Consider the following 19246-nt stretch of genomic DNA (forward strand, 5'->3'; position numbering starts at 1 on the left):
TATGTAGCTTGAATTAATGAAGGCATAAGGCACAAAGCTGCTGCTGTCTCTCTTTTTCCCTTCCTTCATAACTTTATGTTCTTTTAAATGATAGAATTGGCCATCTCTACAATTAGACTATCAACTCCAGTAAGACAAGTGCCACATCTTTTGCTACTGTTACGTCTCCTCTAGCATTTAAATATGTTTGAATTGCACTGATAAATACTTTTTTAGGTTACTTGGAACTATCCCCTACTATATTTATTGACAGTGAAGTATTTTGGATTACTTAATGCATTAAGTGTTTCCTGAGTACTTACTAAATACCATTCATTGTGTTGGGAACTGAGAATATGAATTAACTAAATGTTTGGTAAGTTACTAAGGAATCAAATATGCTGACTGATAACAGCATACAAGCTTACTATCATGCATTTCTATACTCACCACTCAAGGTCAGAAAATACCCCCAAATAATCTTAGCAAGCTAGTGCTCTCCTATGTATAATAGCAATTTAAGACATATAGTATTCAATAAATACAACTCAGTTTGATATTTGGTTGATAGTGTCCTGCAGGTTATGCAGATGATAACTGTACTTCCTATGGGCAGACAGGACAGACATTATTCTGATATCAGAGATGAGGAACACAGATATTATGGTTTTTCTCAACCTGTAAAATGAGTAGCAAAGCCAGAGTGGAAGCCCTGGCGTATGGATCAGAATCCAAGCCCTTTTCCAGGACATCACTGTAGTATGTTCCTTCTTTATATACAGCTCTGCCTGGATCCCCTTAACCTTCATATTCAGGGCCACTAAACCTCGATTTCACTCTTGATTTATATCACCCTGGTCTCTGATAGAGTAGAGGGAGACTCCTCTACTTCTACGAATTCATTTGCTTGGGAAGGTTGGACAGGGATATGGAGTTGGATATAGAAAAGCCAGCACTCCCTCACATGATTCCCAGACCATTATTCTTGGACCCACTTTGATCTTACTCATATGCACTCAAACACATACATTTAAAGACATACTTGCACACACACTCATGCACAGACACACACACATATACAAAAACATATCATGACTATTTTGTAACACATTTTTAAAGATTCAACTGTTTGACAAGAAATTTTTGAGGCATTCCAAGAAAAAGGAGAAGATGAGGGAGGAGCTGGGGGAGAAAAAGAAGGAGAAAGAGGCAGAGGAGGAGGAAGAGGGAGAGGTAGAGTAGGAGGAAGAGGAAAAAGGCAAATGGGATCAGAATGAATGGAGGAAGAACATCAGAAATCCTACATTAAGGAAAAATAGTTCACTATAGGTCTTTCCAAAGAAGCTACACATATATACAGATATCCTAAGATCCAAGTAAAAAATACTGGTAAGGACTGAATTGTGCCCCCTTCCTCCAGAATTCTTATGTTGAAGTGCTAATTCTAGTGTGACTATTTGGAGATACGATCCTTAAGTAGGTAATTAATGTTAAATGGGGTCATAAGAGTCCTAATTCAATAGGACTGTTGTCCTCATAAAATGAAGGAGAAACACCAGGAATCTTCAAGTACAGAGGCAAGGCCACATAAGGACACAGAAAGAAGACAGTCATTGCAAGCCAAGGAAAGAGGCCTCAGGACAAATCAGATCTCCTGGCACCTTGGTCTTGGACTTCCAGCCTTCAGAACTGTGAAGAAATAAATTTCTGTCATTTAAGTCACTCAGCCTCTGGTATTTTGTTATGGCAGCACTAGCAGACTAATACAAATACTAAGAAAGGTTGTGAAGTACTCTTCAGGGGAACTCACTCAGACCACTTGGAGGAATAGGGAAATTGGCCCTGCTTCTCCTTTCCCACCAATGATCACTGTTTCCAAACACAGCTGCTCGCATAAATGGCTTTCTCTCTCAGGGTAAAGTCAGAGAAGGGCAGTCTAAAGAAATTTGGACATCTGCCTGGAGAAAGATAATCATGAGATAATTACAGCCTGAAAATGAGTCAGTGTCGTAGTTGGGGTTACACAGGATCATCACAGTAGGCAGTGTTTTTGAACCTTGGCTGCATATTAGAATCATGTAGGGACTTAATAAAAGTGCTAATAGCTGCGTCCCACCCACAAAGATTCTGATTTAATTGATCTTTGCTGTAGCCTGGGCATGAAGATTTTTAAGAATTCTGCATGGGATTCCAGTGCGTGGTCAAGGATGAGAATGCCTGCCCTACGGAGAAGTGTACTTGCCTGCATGCTCAACCTACATCCAAAGCACCTGCTATTCATCCTCCCAATCAAAAAGAAGTCTGTTGGGAAAACAGTTCTTTATGTTGACTATTGAAATTCTTTATTGCGTGCTAAGCAACACAGGCTTTCATTCATGAGCTTACATGAATAACCAAGAATCACCTCACATTTGAAGACAGCCAGTGTCATGAAAGAGAAAGTAGAGGAAAAGAACAGTTATCACTGGAAGAAATAGAACTCAGCATAATGGACAAAAATTAGATTTCTCATTGCTCTTTAGAGAACTGTGACTGTGTTTATTATCCAGCTATATGAGCCCAATCTCATGCAAATTCTCATGTACTTAGGATGAAAGCTGTCAATCAGATGCACCTGTAGAAGGCATTTATTTGGAAGTGAGCATCAATTATCCTTATCTATTGACACTTGTGTGCCATACGAGTGCAACCATTTTTATCATGATACTAAAAATATTGTTGATATATATATATATTCCCATATACATATATATATTCTAATGCAAATGTGCACATGTATTTAAGTAAATATCTACATAAAATATATTTTCTATTGGTTAGATATGATAAGTGTAGTTAAATGTAATATGCCAGTAGTAAAAAAGAAGTCATTATCTGATAAAAATATGTACTGAAGTATTTAAAGATGGTGCAATTTGATACCAGGCTTGCTTTCAAATAATTCTGTTGTATTGAAAATGTGGGTGGAAATATAGACAAAGCAAGACGGACCATGTGTATTAGGCCATCCTTGCATTGCTATAAAGAAATACCTGAGACTGGGTAATTGATAAAGAAATTTAGTTGACTCACAGTTCTACAGCCTTTACAGGAAGAATAGTGCCAGCATCCACTTGGCTTCTGGGAAGGCCTTAGGAAGCTTGCAATAATGGCAGATGGTGAAGGGGCAGCAGGCACATCACATGGTGGAAGCAGGAGCAAGAGAGAGTGGCAGGGAGAAGAGGTGCCACACACTTTTAAATAACCAGATCTCCAGAGAACTCAGAAAGAGAGCACCGAGCTGTGACGGAGGGATCTTCCGCCATGATCCAGGCACCTCTCACCAGGCCCCAATTCCAGCAATGGGGATTTCAGTTAAGCATGAGATTTAGGCAGGAACCAATATCCAAACTATATCACCATGGGTTGAAAATGGTTAAAGCTGGGTTTGGGGTAGGTAGGAGTTCATTAGTCTATTCTTTCTACTTTGGTATAAATTTAAAAATTTTCAAAATAAAGTTGTTTAGAAAAATGGTTCCTACAAAGTATGAATGTGATCAAACCTAGTTAAAAAACCTAACAATATGAAATCTAGTGTGGAATTAGAACTGATTATTTAGAGAATACCAAGGGAGTTGTACACCAGATAGAAGTGAAGACAATAAATAATAATATCTCTTCACTAGGTTTTCAAGTTATACTGAAACATAACAAAGAATATGTTACATAAATTCTTCAATATGAATTTTAAACAATACATTGGAATTTATTGTGATGCCAATTCAGAACAAATTTCTGTTTAATACTGGTTAGTGTTTGGATACTCAAGAGGAGTTGATTAGTACAAATAGTCATGATAATAATAAATCCTGAGAGTGTTAAAGTAAAACATCTGGGAATTCTGTGATGCTTCAATCACCACATTGAAAACCTATGTGAATAAATGGAGGCGTTTTCACAGGTGGGTGACAGAAAAGTAAAATAATGTACATTGGCATCATAAAAAAATGTTTCTTCAATCATTCATTCATCCAAGAAATATTTTTTGAAGCCCATTTTTTGAGGCACTATTCTAGGTGCTTGGAATATCTGTTGAATAAATCAGAGAAGGATCTCTGCCATCATGTGGCTGACATTGTAGCAAAGGGGGAAAGAAAGTCAATATGAAGCATTATTCATAACAGATTTATATAGTTTGTTTGTTGTTGATAAGTGCTATAGGAAAAAAAGAAAAGTAGGGGTTTCTGGATGATGGTGGGAGAAGAAGAGTGAGTTAAATAAAATGTTACATGTAACTACTGAAATAAAGATGCTTTCATTAGTGTTTTTAGTTTTTCACAGCATGGATGGATGGATGTGTGATGTATGCTGAATAAATAAAAAAGTTTTTTTCAAACACAATGAGAAATCTCAGAATGATTTAGAGGAAGAGAACTGACATTTATTAAATGTTTCCTAAGAGTCAGAAACTGTGAAAAAAAGAATTTATGTATGTTTTCTCATTTAATATTTTTAAAACACTGTGATGTAAAACATATCATGTTTTTAGAAAGGTTAAAAAGTTTTGCCATGTCACATGGATGACTGAGCAGGTAGGTTGGAATACCAAATTTTCTGACTGAAAACACTTTCTTCTGAACCTACACTGCCCAGTGTGATAGCAACTAGCCACATGGAACTATTGAGCCCTTGAAATGTGGCTAGTCAAAATTGAGATGTACTCTATGTGTAAATTACAAACTGGATTTCAAATTAGTAACAAAGAATATAAAATATTGTACTAGTAAGTTGTATATTGATTATATGTTGAAATTTATAACGTTTTGGATATATTAGATTAAATAAATTACTAAAAACTTACCTTTTTTACTTTGTAAAATGTGGCTACTAAATATTCTAAAACTACATATGTGGCTCACATTGTTTTCATTGGACAACCCTGTTTAATATTACACTGGATAGGTAAAGAAGGCTTTCTTGTCTACCAAGTGAATAAAACACTGGAATTGACTAAAGAAATATTGAAAAAAGCCATCCCTATATAACTTTGAAGATGAGTAGTCTTTTAATTATAAATTTACACACTTGCAGCAAGTGGCAAAGATGGTCTCTTTGATATCCAATCCACTTTGAGCAAAAAGTACTTTGGAGAAAAAGAGAACAATGAAAAGCAAAGTGGTATAATTATAACAATTTAGTCTAATTATCTTTATGTTACATTATGTATATTAACAAAGTATATCCTAATAATTAAACATTATTAAAAGAAGAATGTTAGACACATTACATTTAGCAGAGTTTATTTGCACAATGAATAATTCATGAATTGGGCAGCACTCAGAACCAAAAGTGGTTCAGATAGCTCCACCTTTCAGTGTGAGCAACAAGCTTTTATGAGCCAAAAACAGAAGCAAAGTAGAGAAATTATCTGATTGATTATAGCTAGGCATCTGCCTCATTTGGGTATGGTGTGATGAGCTGGCTGCCTGTGATTGCTGAAATTTATCTGTTTGTTATACTCCTAAATTTGGTTTTGGTTTATTTCCATACTAAGTTAGGTTGCAGTTGGTCATCTAGGAACTCAAAGTACAAAGAAGACTTCAGGGTAATGGCCTCTTGCTTATTTACTTTGACAATTCCCTTTTCTGGTCAGCCTCTCAATCTTGAGAGATTGATACAAACCTTGGGCATTGATGTTACTGTTTGTCACCATCATAGTGGACATTTTTGGTCTCAGTATGGAACTCACAAGGTACAGCATCGAGTCAGCTGAATGATTATGTTCTCTTTGTGTTTTTGTTGTTCAAACCAAAGCGAGACCATGTGAAACATAGTGAATGGCTACACACAAGCATTTAAGACTCTTGAGAGAATACAGTGTACCAGGGAGACTACTATGATGACTATCAGAAGGATAATACCAACACACTGAAGTTTACTCCATAGCAGGAGCCCTATGAATCAAATGAATTAACATCACATAAATCAAAAAGTAAACCAGAAGTGGAATCTACTTGTTTTAACCAAATAGCTTGTTTGTTGAATTCTTGCAAATTAGTTTCTATACCACATGTATGTATCTATGTGCAGCAAGAGGTGTTAGCTATTGCAGATACTCCCCGCTGTTCAGCCAACAGGTAGTCCAAAGCAATCTTGCTATTTTAAACAACCTTATCAAGAGAATTTAAAGAAATGTACTGGGCAGCCATAGCCTTTGCAGTATGGTCAGCTATATCAGTTAATATTTGAGACTGATTTCTAACCATAACTTTATTATATTTATGCCAAGACAGGAAAGGAGTGTTGTACCCAAAGATGCTCATTTACAGCTAGAAAAAATCTTATTTATTTTACAGTGAAAATTGAATTGTATAGATCAATGATCAGTTTCCAGTTGATTATGGAGTGAGTGGTGCCGTTAAAATACCTAACCCACATTGGCCACTTTTTGAGACATGGAGTTGCTATGCACATGGCTGATCTTTAAATTCTCTACAAACAAAAATATATCTTCAAGGGCCACAACAGATATTTCCCTTTAAGATGTCTTGTGATTTGAGGGTCACTAGTAGGAAAGCAGTAAAATTTATCCAAGGCTTTATTATCAAATCATAGCATGGTTAAAGCCAATCAACAATTAGAGTTATATATTTATCTACAAAATGCCAAACTATCTTTTGTTGTTCCTATTCAATTTCTGGCATAGTTAACTGCAAAACCCTCACTATATGTTTTGCCTACTGTTAGCTTTAAACAAGGAATATGAATATGTGAATCTAAAAGCCTAACCCTATAGAAGAACCAAATCTGCAATATGAGAAAATGGTCACATTTGGAATATCAGTAAATTTTGTTTTAGGGTGAAGTAGAGGATCTCTAAGATCATGTAGGGATATTGGTTTAACACGACATAGTCAACATTCAGTTAGGTTTTCTACCAAAGTTATCAACTATGAAATCTTGATTTTGGCATTATGTTACCATTTGTAAACCGAAAAGCAACACAGAGAAAAAATAAAAAAGACAAAGTTTTCGTAATGAAAGAGGGGAGAAGTTTTGATCCTTGTTTTGGGGAAAGTTGGCCACATGTAGGATGTCATCATCTTCTGAAGAGAAATCTCCTTGGTCAGTTTTGCCTTGAGGTCTCCAAAAGATGTGCAGTCTTGGAGGAGTCCTCTTGAGTTGAGAGATATGGAGCCAAGACTGAAGGTTATAAAGTTTTGCTGCAGTATGACTACTTAAAAGAGCTTGGCATCATTCCCTCCAGTGGGGCTCAGGGACAGTCTTTCTCTAGTGTCATTTCCAAAAGACCCATTCTCTATGTCCTAGATCATGAAAAATGTGGTTATCATCAGTTGGTGGGTCACAAAGGGCTTTTTTTTACATGGTAAACATATACTCTGGCATAGTACATTAAAGCTTGGCAATATTTAGTCATTTATAAGAACGGGAGATACAGGCAGCTCTGTTATTATGGGCAAAGGCCTTCCAGTGACTATTTTATAAGATTTCATAATTGGTGTTTTCCAGGGAGAATGGATCTTATTGCCATCAAGGACAGCAGTAATACATTTGCCCAAGGCAATCCAGTCTATTCAGTTAGTTTTGCATAGTGCCATTGTGTTTGTAACATCTTATTTAATTGTTTTGATGATTTGCCCAGTGAAATGAATGCCTCCATCACTTGAAATTTCTTCAGGAATACCCCATAAAAGAAAAACATTTATAATAACCTCTTAGTTACTGTCATAGCATTGGCTTTGCTATACAGGAAAGCTTCTGTCTAACCAGGAAACATACAAACTACAAGAACACATTGATACACCATTGAAGGTGGCAACTGAGTGAAATCCATTTGTAAAAGTTTACATGGTTTATTGGTAGAAATGCAACACCTAAAGATTTGATTGTCTTCCCAGAATTATGGGTTTGACAAACCAAAAAATGCTTACAAACCATTTTAGCAATTTTAGACTAGTCACTCCAAGATTTTTTTTTCATAATTTAAGTCATTTTGAAATTTCCCTAGTGATTCATGGAGTGCCAGGTTTTAAATAATGGAAGATTTAAGGACTCAGGAAGGACCAAGTGGTCATCTGGGTCCTCCATGGGTGTACAATTAACATTGAATTTACTTAATTTTAAATAACACATTTGTTTCTTCATTTCAGGTGTATAGCACTGTTTATTAAATAGGTTGTCATAGATAATTTGACTTGGGTCAATCTTACTGTGTTCACTTAAATTGCATATATGATATGGTTTGTATGTTTGTCCCCTCCAAATCTCATGTTAAAAGGTAAACCCCAGTGTTGGAGATGGGACCTAGTGAGAGACGTTTTGGTCATGAGGATGGATTCTTCATGAACAGCATGGTGCTCCACCTCTGGTAATGAGTCCACATGAGAACTCATTGTTAAAATGTGTCTGCGACCTCCCCCTTCACTCTCTTGCTTCCTTTCTCACTATGTGATACAGCAGGTCCCCTTTTTCCTTCTGTCATGACTGTAAGCTTCCTGAGGCCTCACCAGAAGCCAAGCAGATACTGGTGCCATGCTTATACAGCCTGCAGAACCATGAGCCAAATAAATCTCTTTATTTTTTTTTTTCTAAATTATCCAACCTAAGGTACTCCTTTATAGCAATGCAAAATTAACTAACACAGTATCTTAACAATTTCAGTACTGGCTGACTTACCATGAAAATCTGCAACAGCATTTCCTTGGCATTCAATTAATTCTTGTTCTACTTGATATTGGGTTAGCAATTTAGGTGCCAATCAGTTTCTTCATTAAAATTCTGATAATTCTTACCTAGTCAAATGATGGGATCTTAAAGTTTTCAGAAACCTGTACTTGTTAGAGTCCTTTCCATGAATCCCCTCAAAGACAAAATATTTTAGGCTTACAGCTGTTTGTAATGGCTTTCAGGAAAGTAACAGAATAAAACAATTAACTATCTACAGATGACAAGACTTAAAATGGCCATGGCTTAAATATCTTATTACAGTTTATTATAGTGCAACTGGCAAGAAAATTTTGTTTTTGCAACATAAAATAATTTAAGGTAATAACTAGAATTATGACTAATTATACTAGAACTATCAGTTTCCTTAGAATTTTATATAATTTCTCAAACATGTATTAATAACATATCATACAATATAACTGAAATAAGGTTTAGATTATTTTACAATGTTTCCCATGCCATTTAACATGTTAGATAAGCCTAATTAGTTTTACACCTCTCTTTTAATAAAGAGAAAGAAAAAAATTCTTTTGAGATGTTTCTATGGCCTGTAGGAAAACTCCCTAAGTTAGTTCAAAGTCAAAAGATCCTAATTTAGACTTTGATTTTGGGAAGTCATGAAAAATAAGAGGTTTTAAATACTTGATTAAAATAGGATTACAGGGCACTGTGAAACAGTGCTTACTCATTTAACTAGAGTGATAATTAAAATATTTAAAGACAAATACAGAAGGGTACATAGTTATAGGAAAGAAAAACCTTAGTTCATTTAATAAACAGAACTCACTTTTCTTAAGAAATGAAAGATCCTATACAGACTGCATGAAGTGTAGGAAATTAATGATAAAACACAGAATATTTGTTATCTAGGTCAATTATCTAAAAGGAAAGCCTTTCACAATTTTCTACTAAAAGCAGACCAATACTCCAAGAAAACCTTGTTGTTTTAACACAGAGGATCAAATTCTTGTATCAGTGTACTTTTGATATAAATGCTTATTTTTTTTGGAAGACTTAAAAATAATTCCCTTCTAATTGCAGCCAGTTTGATCACACATAAAATATCTGTCCATTCCATCTACAGTACCCTTATGTCCATTCAGTTTTTGTTTTATACTTTTTTCTTCTTCCCATTTTGAAACAGCCATTTCTTATGCTTTAGGACAAAAAAAATAATCTTTTTTATTTAACAAACAGCAAAAACACAACTTTATAGCTTTTCTTACCAAAAGCATAGCTTACCATCTTTATATACTTGGATTTAGAATGGTTTTTCTCATTATTTCTAGTAATTTTAGTTACATGTATGAATTCAAGTAATGAACTCTTAGTGACCTTAATTTACAGGGAACACTGGGAAGCAAGCAACTGAGGTATATCACACCAGCTTTCTGTAGACTGGCAAATCTATGAATCATAATTTCTAGAAACGTGCTTTTTCATAGTACACTTTTTTTGGTATGACACAGAACATGTGTACTAACAGTTTAAACCACCTTTAGTCTCTGTAATGAGAAACTATAGAGGAGGCAAAATTTTATCTATGTCCTTACAAAGTTTTTTTTTAGTAGGTCACTTTAAATGGTTGTTTGTACAGATTTCCCTTAGCCTCAACTTTCTCTTGTTTTTTATTTTTTTGTTTTGAGACGGAGTCTCACTCTGTCGCCCAGGCTGGAGCACAGTGGCCCGATCTTGGCTCACTGCAAGCTCTGCCTCCCGGGATCACGCCATTCTCCTGCCTCAGCCTCCCGAGTAGCTGGGACTACAGGCACCCGCCACCATGCCTGGCTAATTTTTGTGTGTGTGTGTGTGTGTTTAGTAGAGATGGGGTTTCACCATGTTAGCCAGGATGGTCTCGATCTCCTGACCCCGTGATCTGCCCACCTTGGCCCCCCAAAGAGCTGGGATTACAGGCGTGAGCCACCGTGCATGGCCAACTTTCTCTTCTTGCTGATAAAAACGTTAAAACCAGCTAGTATAAGGACATCATTCACATGGGAATTTTAGATTACTTACATCCATTTAATTCATTTGTTTTTATGATTATGCTTGGATTTCTTATGAAGTTGAGACATTAAATAATTAGCTATCATCTTAAATTATTTTCCTTGCTGACAAATTTTGTAACATAGAGATAACATAAGCTTGTTTAACTAATAAACCTAGGTAGAAAAAGTTGTGCATCTGAATTATATCTAATGTTGAGAAATCTAGAGATGTACCTGCTTTAATCAAACACACACACTTTAATTAGCCTTTATTTACCAAAGAGTATCCTAGATCATGTAAATTTGAAAATAATTTGTTAGTTTCTATCTTAGAGTTTAAAGAATATCTAATTTACGCAAGTGCTTATTTTTTTAAGCCAATGTAACAGAGCTCTTTTACAATTTAATTTTGGCAATCCTGTAACGTGGTAGAAGAATACCACACATACATAACATATAGACGATTAGACAAAAATATATAGACAGAAACATTTCTTATAGCTTTTATTTGAAAATTTAAACCATGTTTCAAGTACGATAATATGAAGCTCACTAATTTATTAAAGATGTGGAGTCAAATTCTTTTTCTTGTCCTTGGAACAAGATTGCTTTCCTAGATGACTAAATATTCTACTAATATTTGTGGGGAAACTTTTAAGATTTTTTCATTTGTTCAATTTTCAAGTATCTTCTCCTCCTCCTTCTGCTCCTCCTCCTCCTCTTCCTCCTCTTCTTCCTCCTACTACTCTTCTTCCTCCTCCTCATCTCCTCCCTCCCTTCTTCCCTCCGTCCCTTGCTTACCTCCCTCCCTCCCTCCCTCTTCCTTCTTCCTTGTTCTTTCTCTTCTCCTTCCCCTTCTTCTCCTCCCTCTTCTTCTCCTTCTCCTTCATCATTATCATTTTCTCTATACTTGCATTTTAAAATGATATTTATGAGGTCCTACAGAAGACAGGGTTAAATTTTTACATCTTAAAGTCACAGAGCTTAAACTTTAGGCTTAAATGCTGTAGTCTGCCTAAACCAAGAAAGAACGGCATAGCTAAAAGCCCAGTTAAGACATGATGGACATGACAAGCACTTAAAACAAAAGTAAGGCTTTTTATGTCATCAGGGGTTTGAGATGAGGGGTTTTAGTTGATTGAGTAATTCCCCTGAGTGAGGCAGGATTGAATAGAAAAAAACAGAACTAATTCTAAGAAAAGTTTTTCTGAAAATGATCCAAATATCAATTGGATAGATTAAGACTGTAGACTTTTGGGGGCTTGACTTGAAACTCCCACTACAGAAATATGCGTTTTTATCTGAGAGATTGGTTGGTTATTGTCCTGGGAGTCAAGCCCTTAAGTACTTTCTCTAGTAGGGAAACATTCCAGGCCAATGTGAGTGCATTCATCAGATGGCTGGTGAAAACAGGGGCAATTTCTTTCCCAGTAGCCTGGCCGTTTACAATAAAGGCAGAAATCTCAGGGCACAAGGTTCTAGTTTGAAATCTCTCAGTTTGGGTTTTAAAATACAAGGAGGACCTTTTAGTCCCATAGATACAAAGACATGCATCACACCTTTTCTAAAGAGTTTTCTTGCTGTAGCCAATGTAACTCTAAGTTACCTTTTTTTTTTTTTTTTTTTTTTTTTGAGACGGAGTCTCACTCTATCACCCAGGCTGGAGTGCAGTGGCGCAATCTCGGCTCACTGCAAGCTCCGCCTCCTGGGTTCACGCCATTCTCCTGCCTCAACCTCTCTGAGTAGCTGGGACTACAGGCGCCTGCCACTACGCCCGGCTAATTTTTTTGTATTTTTAATAGAGACGGGGTTTCACCGTGGTCTCGATCTCCTGACCTCTTGATCCGCCCGCCTCAGCCTCCCAAAGTGCTGGAATTACAAGCATGAGCCACCGCGCCCGGCCTCTAAGTTACCTTTGATAAAGTTCACCCATTTCTGTAGAAAAACACAGATTCTAGGTCCATAGTTCTTACATATGAAATCAGCTGGTGTTCCAGATTGGGGAGTTCTAGATACCTTGGATACAGATGAACCTACAATTTTATATAGTAACCTTACCTATTGGATCCAGTCCAGTTTTGTTATGAAGTTCAGTATGAGCCTGGGCACAGTCATATCGAATAATTGTTCAAATAAAATCGGGGAGCTCAAAACACAAATTCGAGGAGCTGAAATCTAAGAGAGAACTCACCCACAACCTTCACTTGGTACAAGAGAGCAATGGACATAATGGACTCAGCAAGTACCTTTGCTTGGTCACTTGGCGCTTCTAAGGGTCATGGGAGGTTTCCTCCACATCCCACTTCTGACACCAAACTGTTAATTTAGACAAATTAAATTTAGCAGAGTTTATTTTTGCAGATATGATTTATAAATCAGGTAGCACTCAGAACCAGAAAAGGTTCAGAGAGCTCTGCCTGAGTTTGAGCAAGTTTTTATGAGCCAAACACAGAAGCACTTTAGGGAATCCCCTGATTGGCTATACTGCTAGGCATCTGCCTTATTTTGGAATGTTGTGATTAGTTGCCTGCCTGTGACTGGCTGAAACACAGCTGCTTATGATTAGCTGAAGCTCTGTTGTTTGTTATACTCTTAAGTTTTATTATAGTTTGTGTACATACTAAGTTAGGTTGTAGTTTGTTTTGCAGAAACTCAAAGAGACAACCTCAGGCTAATGGCCTCCTGCTAATTTAATTTAACAATATTAACATGGCAATCTGAATATATCGGCAATTTCAATGTCCATAAATGTCTTCTGAATTATCATGCAGAAATTATCATTTCTGTTTTATAATTTCCATAGAGAAAAACCAATGACATTCTTAATTTTATATTTTCTTTATCTTTTATATGTTTTTCTTATATAATGTCAAAGTTGATATTTTATTATTTTTTGAAATTACAGAGTCTCTACTAACCTGTGAGATAGTATTTATGATAGTGTGATAACATCTCTATAATGACATACGTTGCCTTCATAATTAATTATACAAAATAATCCAGATCTCTATTTCCAAATTTTGTATTAATTGTTACAGGCTCTGCATTTTCAAGTAATGGTGTGAACATTTTTTTTTTCGTAAATACTAAAATGCAATTATCTTTGTCAGCAGACAGGTACTTTTCTTAATAAAATGTTTAGTTGTTTCACTAACAGTCATGTTCTGAAACTTCCTAAATAGAACAAACTTTGACTTACTACATAATTGGTTTCAATTTTAGTGGCAATTGCCATTCATGAATCACTCACAACCACAGTGACAATTATGACCATCAGCACTGCTAGTGCAGCACTAGTCATAAAGTTGATTTGCTTTAGATGTTTTGCTTTTATAATGAATTAGACAGCATTATCCCTATAATGCCATCTGGTGTATGTAATGCAGGATCTCACTTTTTAATGATATATGAATGTATCTCAGGTTATTTTAAAAGCTTTCTCTCTTTTTCTCTCTTTTCTTTGACTTGCCCTAGAAATATCCCCTTCATGTTTACCATTACTTAAAAAAATGTATATACTTATTCTAATTTTCTTTCATTGTCAAAATTTTTCTTCAGCATAGTAAAGTTTTGCATAATAGCATTTATCTACACTATGAATATTCGTTTTTTTTATCGTTTTCATCTATTGTTGCCTCTTTTTCTTTTCCTTTGACTTTTCTCCTATTATGCCACCAAAACATATAAGCATGAGGTGAAAGGAGATTTTATCAAGGAGAATGACAAACTATTAGTATAAAATGAACAGTTATTAATATTACTAATATTTCCTCTACTCATTATATACTTTGAAAAATCTTTAGTATCATGTTTTAAAAATAATTTGGTTCTAGGCTGGTCACAGAGGCTTACACCTGTAATCCCAGCACTTTGGGAGGCCATCACAGGAGGCAGGAGGACTACTTGAGCCCAGGAATTTGAGACCAGCCTGGGAGACATAGTGAGACCCTGTTGCTACAATTTGTTTTTATAAGGTAGCCAGGTGTGTGCTTGTAGTCCTAGCTACTCGGGAAGCTGACATGAGAAGATTGCTTGAGCACAGGAGGTTGAAGCTGCAGTGAGCTGTTATCATGCCACTGCAATGTAGCCAGGGCAGCAGAGCTAGGTGCCTTCTCAAACAACAATAAAAAACTGGTTCTGATATTTTCTAAGTATTATATTTGTTCAATGATTAAGTAAATAGTTTGGAACAAAGGACTATTAAACAGTCTACTTTCATACAAAGCAAATGAAGAAGGGTTCTTATGGTTGCTATTGTTTACCTCTTTTTAAAGGAATAACATATAACTAAAGGTAGATCATTGTTATGTCCACCTAAATAGAACATGTCTTATTGTCAAAACTGGTGTGACCCTTTGTAGCTACTATTCACTGAGTGTCAATCACCATGCACCTGGCTATGAACAGGCTTTTTCATTTAATCCTCACAACAACCTTGAGTCTTTCACGGAAGAGGAAATTGATGCTCAGAGAGGGTTACTAACTTTCCCCCAACTACACAGAAGGCACTTGTTGAACTTAGCGTTGAAACTCTTGTGTGCCTAAAGCAAAAGCCTATATTTGTAACCACTGTCCTTTAATGTGGATTTCTCAAAACATCCCAAAATGTATAAAACTGATGACATAAAAATGGTAATTGATGGTTTGTTTTCTAAAAAAAAAAAAAAATGCTGCAATTGATATCATCTTTGTCATTGCATTTTGTCTACCAAATGGCTCAAAACAAGTATGTTTCTTCTATCCTTCTTAGTTACTCTAGTTGCTGTTTTCTTCCTACGTATCAGTGTCATTTCTACTTTCTTCGTGTCTTATTTCACTTTTTAGAAATACAGTATTCTACTCCAAACATGCAATGCTATCAAAAAAGAAATCCAGGTGACTTCGTTGGCTGATAAGCCTCAGAATGTGTCTTGCAGATTTAGTTTTCTTAAAAGTTTTCTGTGAAAAGGAATAAATAATAGCCATTGTTTGCTTGTTAACCACAATTATAATAAAAGTGTTTCTCTGTGAAACCGTAGTGAATGTTTAGGTTAGGGTCCTTCCTGTTGCTTTTATTTTTCTCTGAGACAGGTTTTTTACCTTAGTGATGTTTAGACAACAAAGACAAACCCTGATGATTCTGCTCTATATTTCTCCAGCTATTCGCCCCGTCAAACAAACAGTAATTTTCATTTTGCTGCCAAAAAGCAATGCTGGTCTGCAAATATGAACCCCTTCTATTCAGCCACATATACCGTCTGAATCAGATACCCAATCAAATATTCTTTCCTTTACTTTGGTATATTTGTCTACATTTATTTAAAATATTTCCAAGAATACTTAACAATTGTTTCAAGCACGACCCAAATGATGCTTGCTTGCTTGCATTTTTTGTTTATGTCAAAGGTATTATCTGTGAAAAGATACTGAGTGAAAAACATGTGAATGCATCAGTTCATTTGGAATCTTGGAGGGCATGATTAAATTCTGGATATGTAATCTGAAAACTTTTCAAATGAATTATTTCATCATTTTATAAGCATCTAGACACCATAATTTCTCTAAAAAGAATCTCCTAAATATGTATTTATTTACAGACTCTATTACCGGGTAAAATAATGAGCTACTTAACCATTTCTGTCTTTCCAAATTCTTGCTTCCTTGAATTTATTTCCTTTAGTGTCCTTAAACTGTCACTCTATCACCACATCATACTTTTTGTCTTCAAGCGTCACGGTTCTCTCTGACCTTAACCAAAAAAAAGACAAAATGAAATAAACTTAGTCTAGATTCTCTTCTAATGATTATTGTTTTCATTTTAAATATATTTTAAATAACCATTCCTCATGTACTTTGTATCCTCCCTCTCACTATCCACACCTTCCTTGGTGCCCTTCAGTCTGTCTTCTGCAAAATATTTTTTCTGCAACTAATAATTATTGGTCACTCATTCTTGGTCATTGATCTAGATAGTGTAAAGATAATATTTTACAAAATGGTCTCTGTTCTCTTGAATATATTCTAGTTCTCTTCAAGGGCTTTTATGATTTTTGAAATTGTAACAACCTGATTCTTGCTATTATATGTATTTAATACCACTAATCAATCACTTATTTCCACCTTTGAGTTCCATACTATCATTTTCACACTAGGTAATTGTTAGTATCTCCAAGTAACATATTCAAACGTAAACTTGCCTTCCTTGCAGAAAGCCTCTTCTTCTCATGACCCTAGTATTTCTGTTACTGTCATCATCATTGTTAACACTGTTAATTCTCTCTCAATTTCAAATTCTGTCAGCTCTCTTTCTCAGCTGATTATATGTTTTCATATCTTTGCATTTTCACATCTGTCGTCCATACTCACTTCTGGGCTATTGTAGATAAGACCACTCATTTACAATGCAACTGTTCTTCTGAACGAGGCCACTCTTCACATTGATGCAAGATTAATATTTATAATTGGTGACTCCTGGTCCTCCAAATAATCAGAGGCTCTTCATTGCCCTTCAGTTTAGCATCAAGGACTCTGCATTCTTCTACAAATTGTATTTTTCATTTTAATTCTTATGTTCTTCTTCTACAAACTGAGTTCTTGTACCTCAAAAGTACTTTGGGTTTTATTAATATCAACGCTTCATTGTACCATTGTTTTGGTATGATTTGTAATTTTTGGCTGACAGTAGACACTATATACTGGGTAAAAGGAACTGAGATTGAAAGGCCATTAGTGTGAGGTTTTTAATGTTTATCTGACTAGGACTAAGATTGTATTTACTGTTTGTTATAGCTGTAGGTGTCAGAAGGTAACATTTCCTCTGGTATCCTTGTCTTTGTCTTCCTTAGGATAGTTGAGTTTCCTTAGAAGCTTCTTCTTAAATAAAGACTGCAAGATGGCCTGTCTTTCAGTAGTAGTACCCCATTAGTACACACCTTTTATGAAGTTTTTCCTCCTCCACCAAATTTAAGCCATCTTTTATTTGTTGAACTATGTAGCATTTATGATCTACATCAATATCTGGTATTATATGCTCCCAATAATCCAAATGAGCTGTAAATTATTATTATCCCCATTTGATAGATGATAAATATGAGACATAGTAGGGATTAAGAAATTTTCCCAAAGTCACAAAGCTTGTAACTATCAGTATTTGGCTTTTAACTCAGGCAGTTTGACTCAGAGCTTTTCTTTAAAACAATACATATTATTAGCTTGTATTGTAAGATTATTTTGGATTTGTTTCATATTTACCAGTCTTATCTTGCACATCATTCTACATCCAAATGAAAGACATGCTACCTTCTCTATAGTAGTTGTTCAATCAATAACTTGCAATTAATTGTCTTATTTCCACTGGTAGAATCATCTTTATTCTCTAAATTTCCCAGGAGGGTGGCACTAATTTGCAACTATGTTCTAAGTACTTTACATGTAGTAGATCATTTAATTTTTACCACAACCCCATGAGGCTAAAGTATGTACTATAATTATCTCTTATTGCTTCTGAGTCCTAGAGAATTTAAGTAGATTGCCCAAGGTCACATACCTAATAAGTGGTAGAGTCAGGATGCAAATCAAAGTCTAGAGCTCCAGTGCCTTCAGACTTAACCAGTGGACAATCCTGCCTACAGTTCTGCCCATTACATATTCATTGAAATAATGTGATAATATATTTCTCAGTTTCAATGAAAATAACTATTCTTCTGTTCTTACTTGCTTTCCACACTCCTCCAGGTAAAATAGATCTGAAATTTAAATGAAGTCAAAGCTCTTTTATAATAGTGGCCACTTATCATTTTACCTAAATAAAAGCATCTATCATTTATTAGTTTTGCCTTCCTGCATGACCATGAAACAAGTTTTACTTGTAATCTCATTTGCAAAACGAAGTTACAGAAATGTTATTAAGTTAATTCACGTTTCCAAAGGCATCTTGACAAATAAATGACTCATAAAGAGGTTTTACAGGGTTCTTTAAATATGAGGATGCAGAGATTCAGAATCTCTTGTCTCTAGCTGTAACTTACGGGAAATGGCAATGAATTTCACTTATATATCATCTTCCTGTGATTGAGGTATTCTTGCTGCTAAGCATATTAGGAGCTTTCAAAATAAGATGACTCTACCTTGTGTTGGCATGCCACAACCAGAAGCTTCATTTTTGTATCAGATTAATGCATACTGCGGGGCGCGCGTGGGGGGAGTTTATGATATTGATTTTGATGATAGTTAATAGCATTAAAATGAGGCATTCTGGTAAAAAAGTGTTTTTATTTAAAGAGGCAATAATTAGTCTCAAAAGAGATTAATGCCTAAAGCATAACTTATTGGAACGAAATATAATTTATGACATTTAAAAGAAATAGTCACTGTATCACTAAAAAGCAAATCAAAATAATGTAATGACAGACATTTTTATCAAATGCTATGAGAAAAATTCATTCGCCTCCAGAAACACTACATCTATGTTTTCCATTCTGATAACTTTGAGGAAACTTTGTTCTCTTGCTGGCCATATTTACATTTCACAGCCTTTAAAAATTGCAGATGTGAGCTGGGTACAGTGACTCATG

The 19246-nt window shown here is 35.4% G+C and overlaps 1 protein-coding gene across 1 annotated transcript in view; it reads left to right on the forward strand.

Annotated features, from left to right (window-relative positions):
• Window positions 1-19246, forward strand: part of MALRD1 (MAM and LDL receptor class A domain containing 1) — a 690246-nt gene that overhangs the window by 464036 nt on the left and 206964 nt on the right. The window contains exons 32-37 of the mRNA XM_063611006.1: window positions 7489-7556; window positions 8821-8892; window positions 9904-10022; window positions 15056-15169; window positions 15765-15889; window positions 17433-17478. Coding sequence (XP_063467076.1) covers window positions 7489-7556; window positions 8821-8892; window positions 9904-10022; window positions 15056-15169; window positions 15765-15889; window positions 17433-17478 — 544 coding nt within the window. The remainder of the gene's footprint in view (window positions 1-7488; window positions 7557-8820; window positions 8893-9903; window positions 10023-15055; window positions 15170-15764; window positions 15890-17432; window positions 17479-19246) is intronic.

Source organism: Symphalangus syndactylus, chromosome 10 (genome assembly GCF_028878055.3).
Source record: "Symphalangus syndactylus isolate Jambi chromosome 10, NHGRI_mSymSyn1-v2.1_pri, whole genome shotgun sequence".
Lineage (NCBI taxonomy): Eukaryota > Metazoa > Chordata > Mammalia > Primates > Hylobatidae > Symphalangus > Symphalangus syndactylus.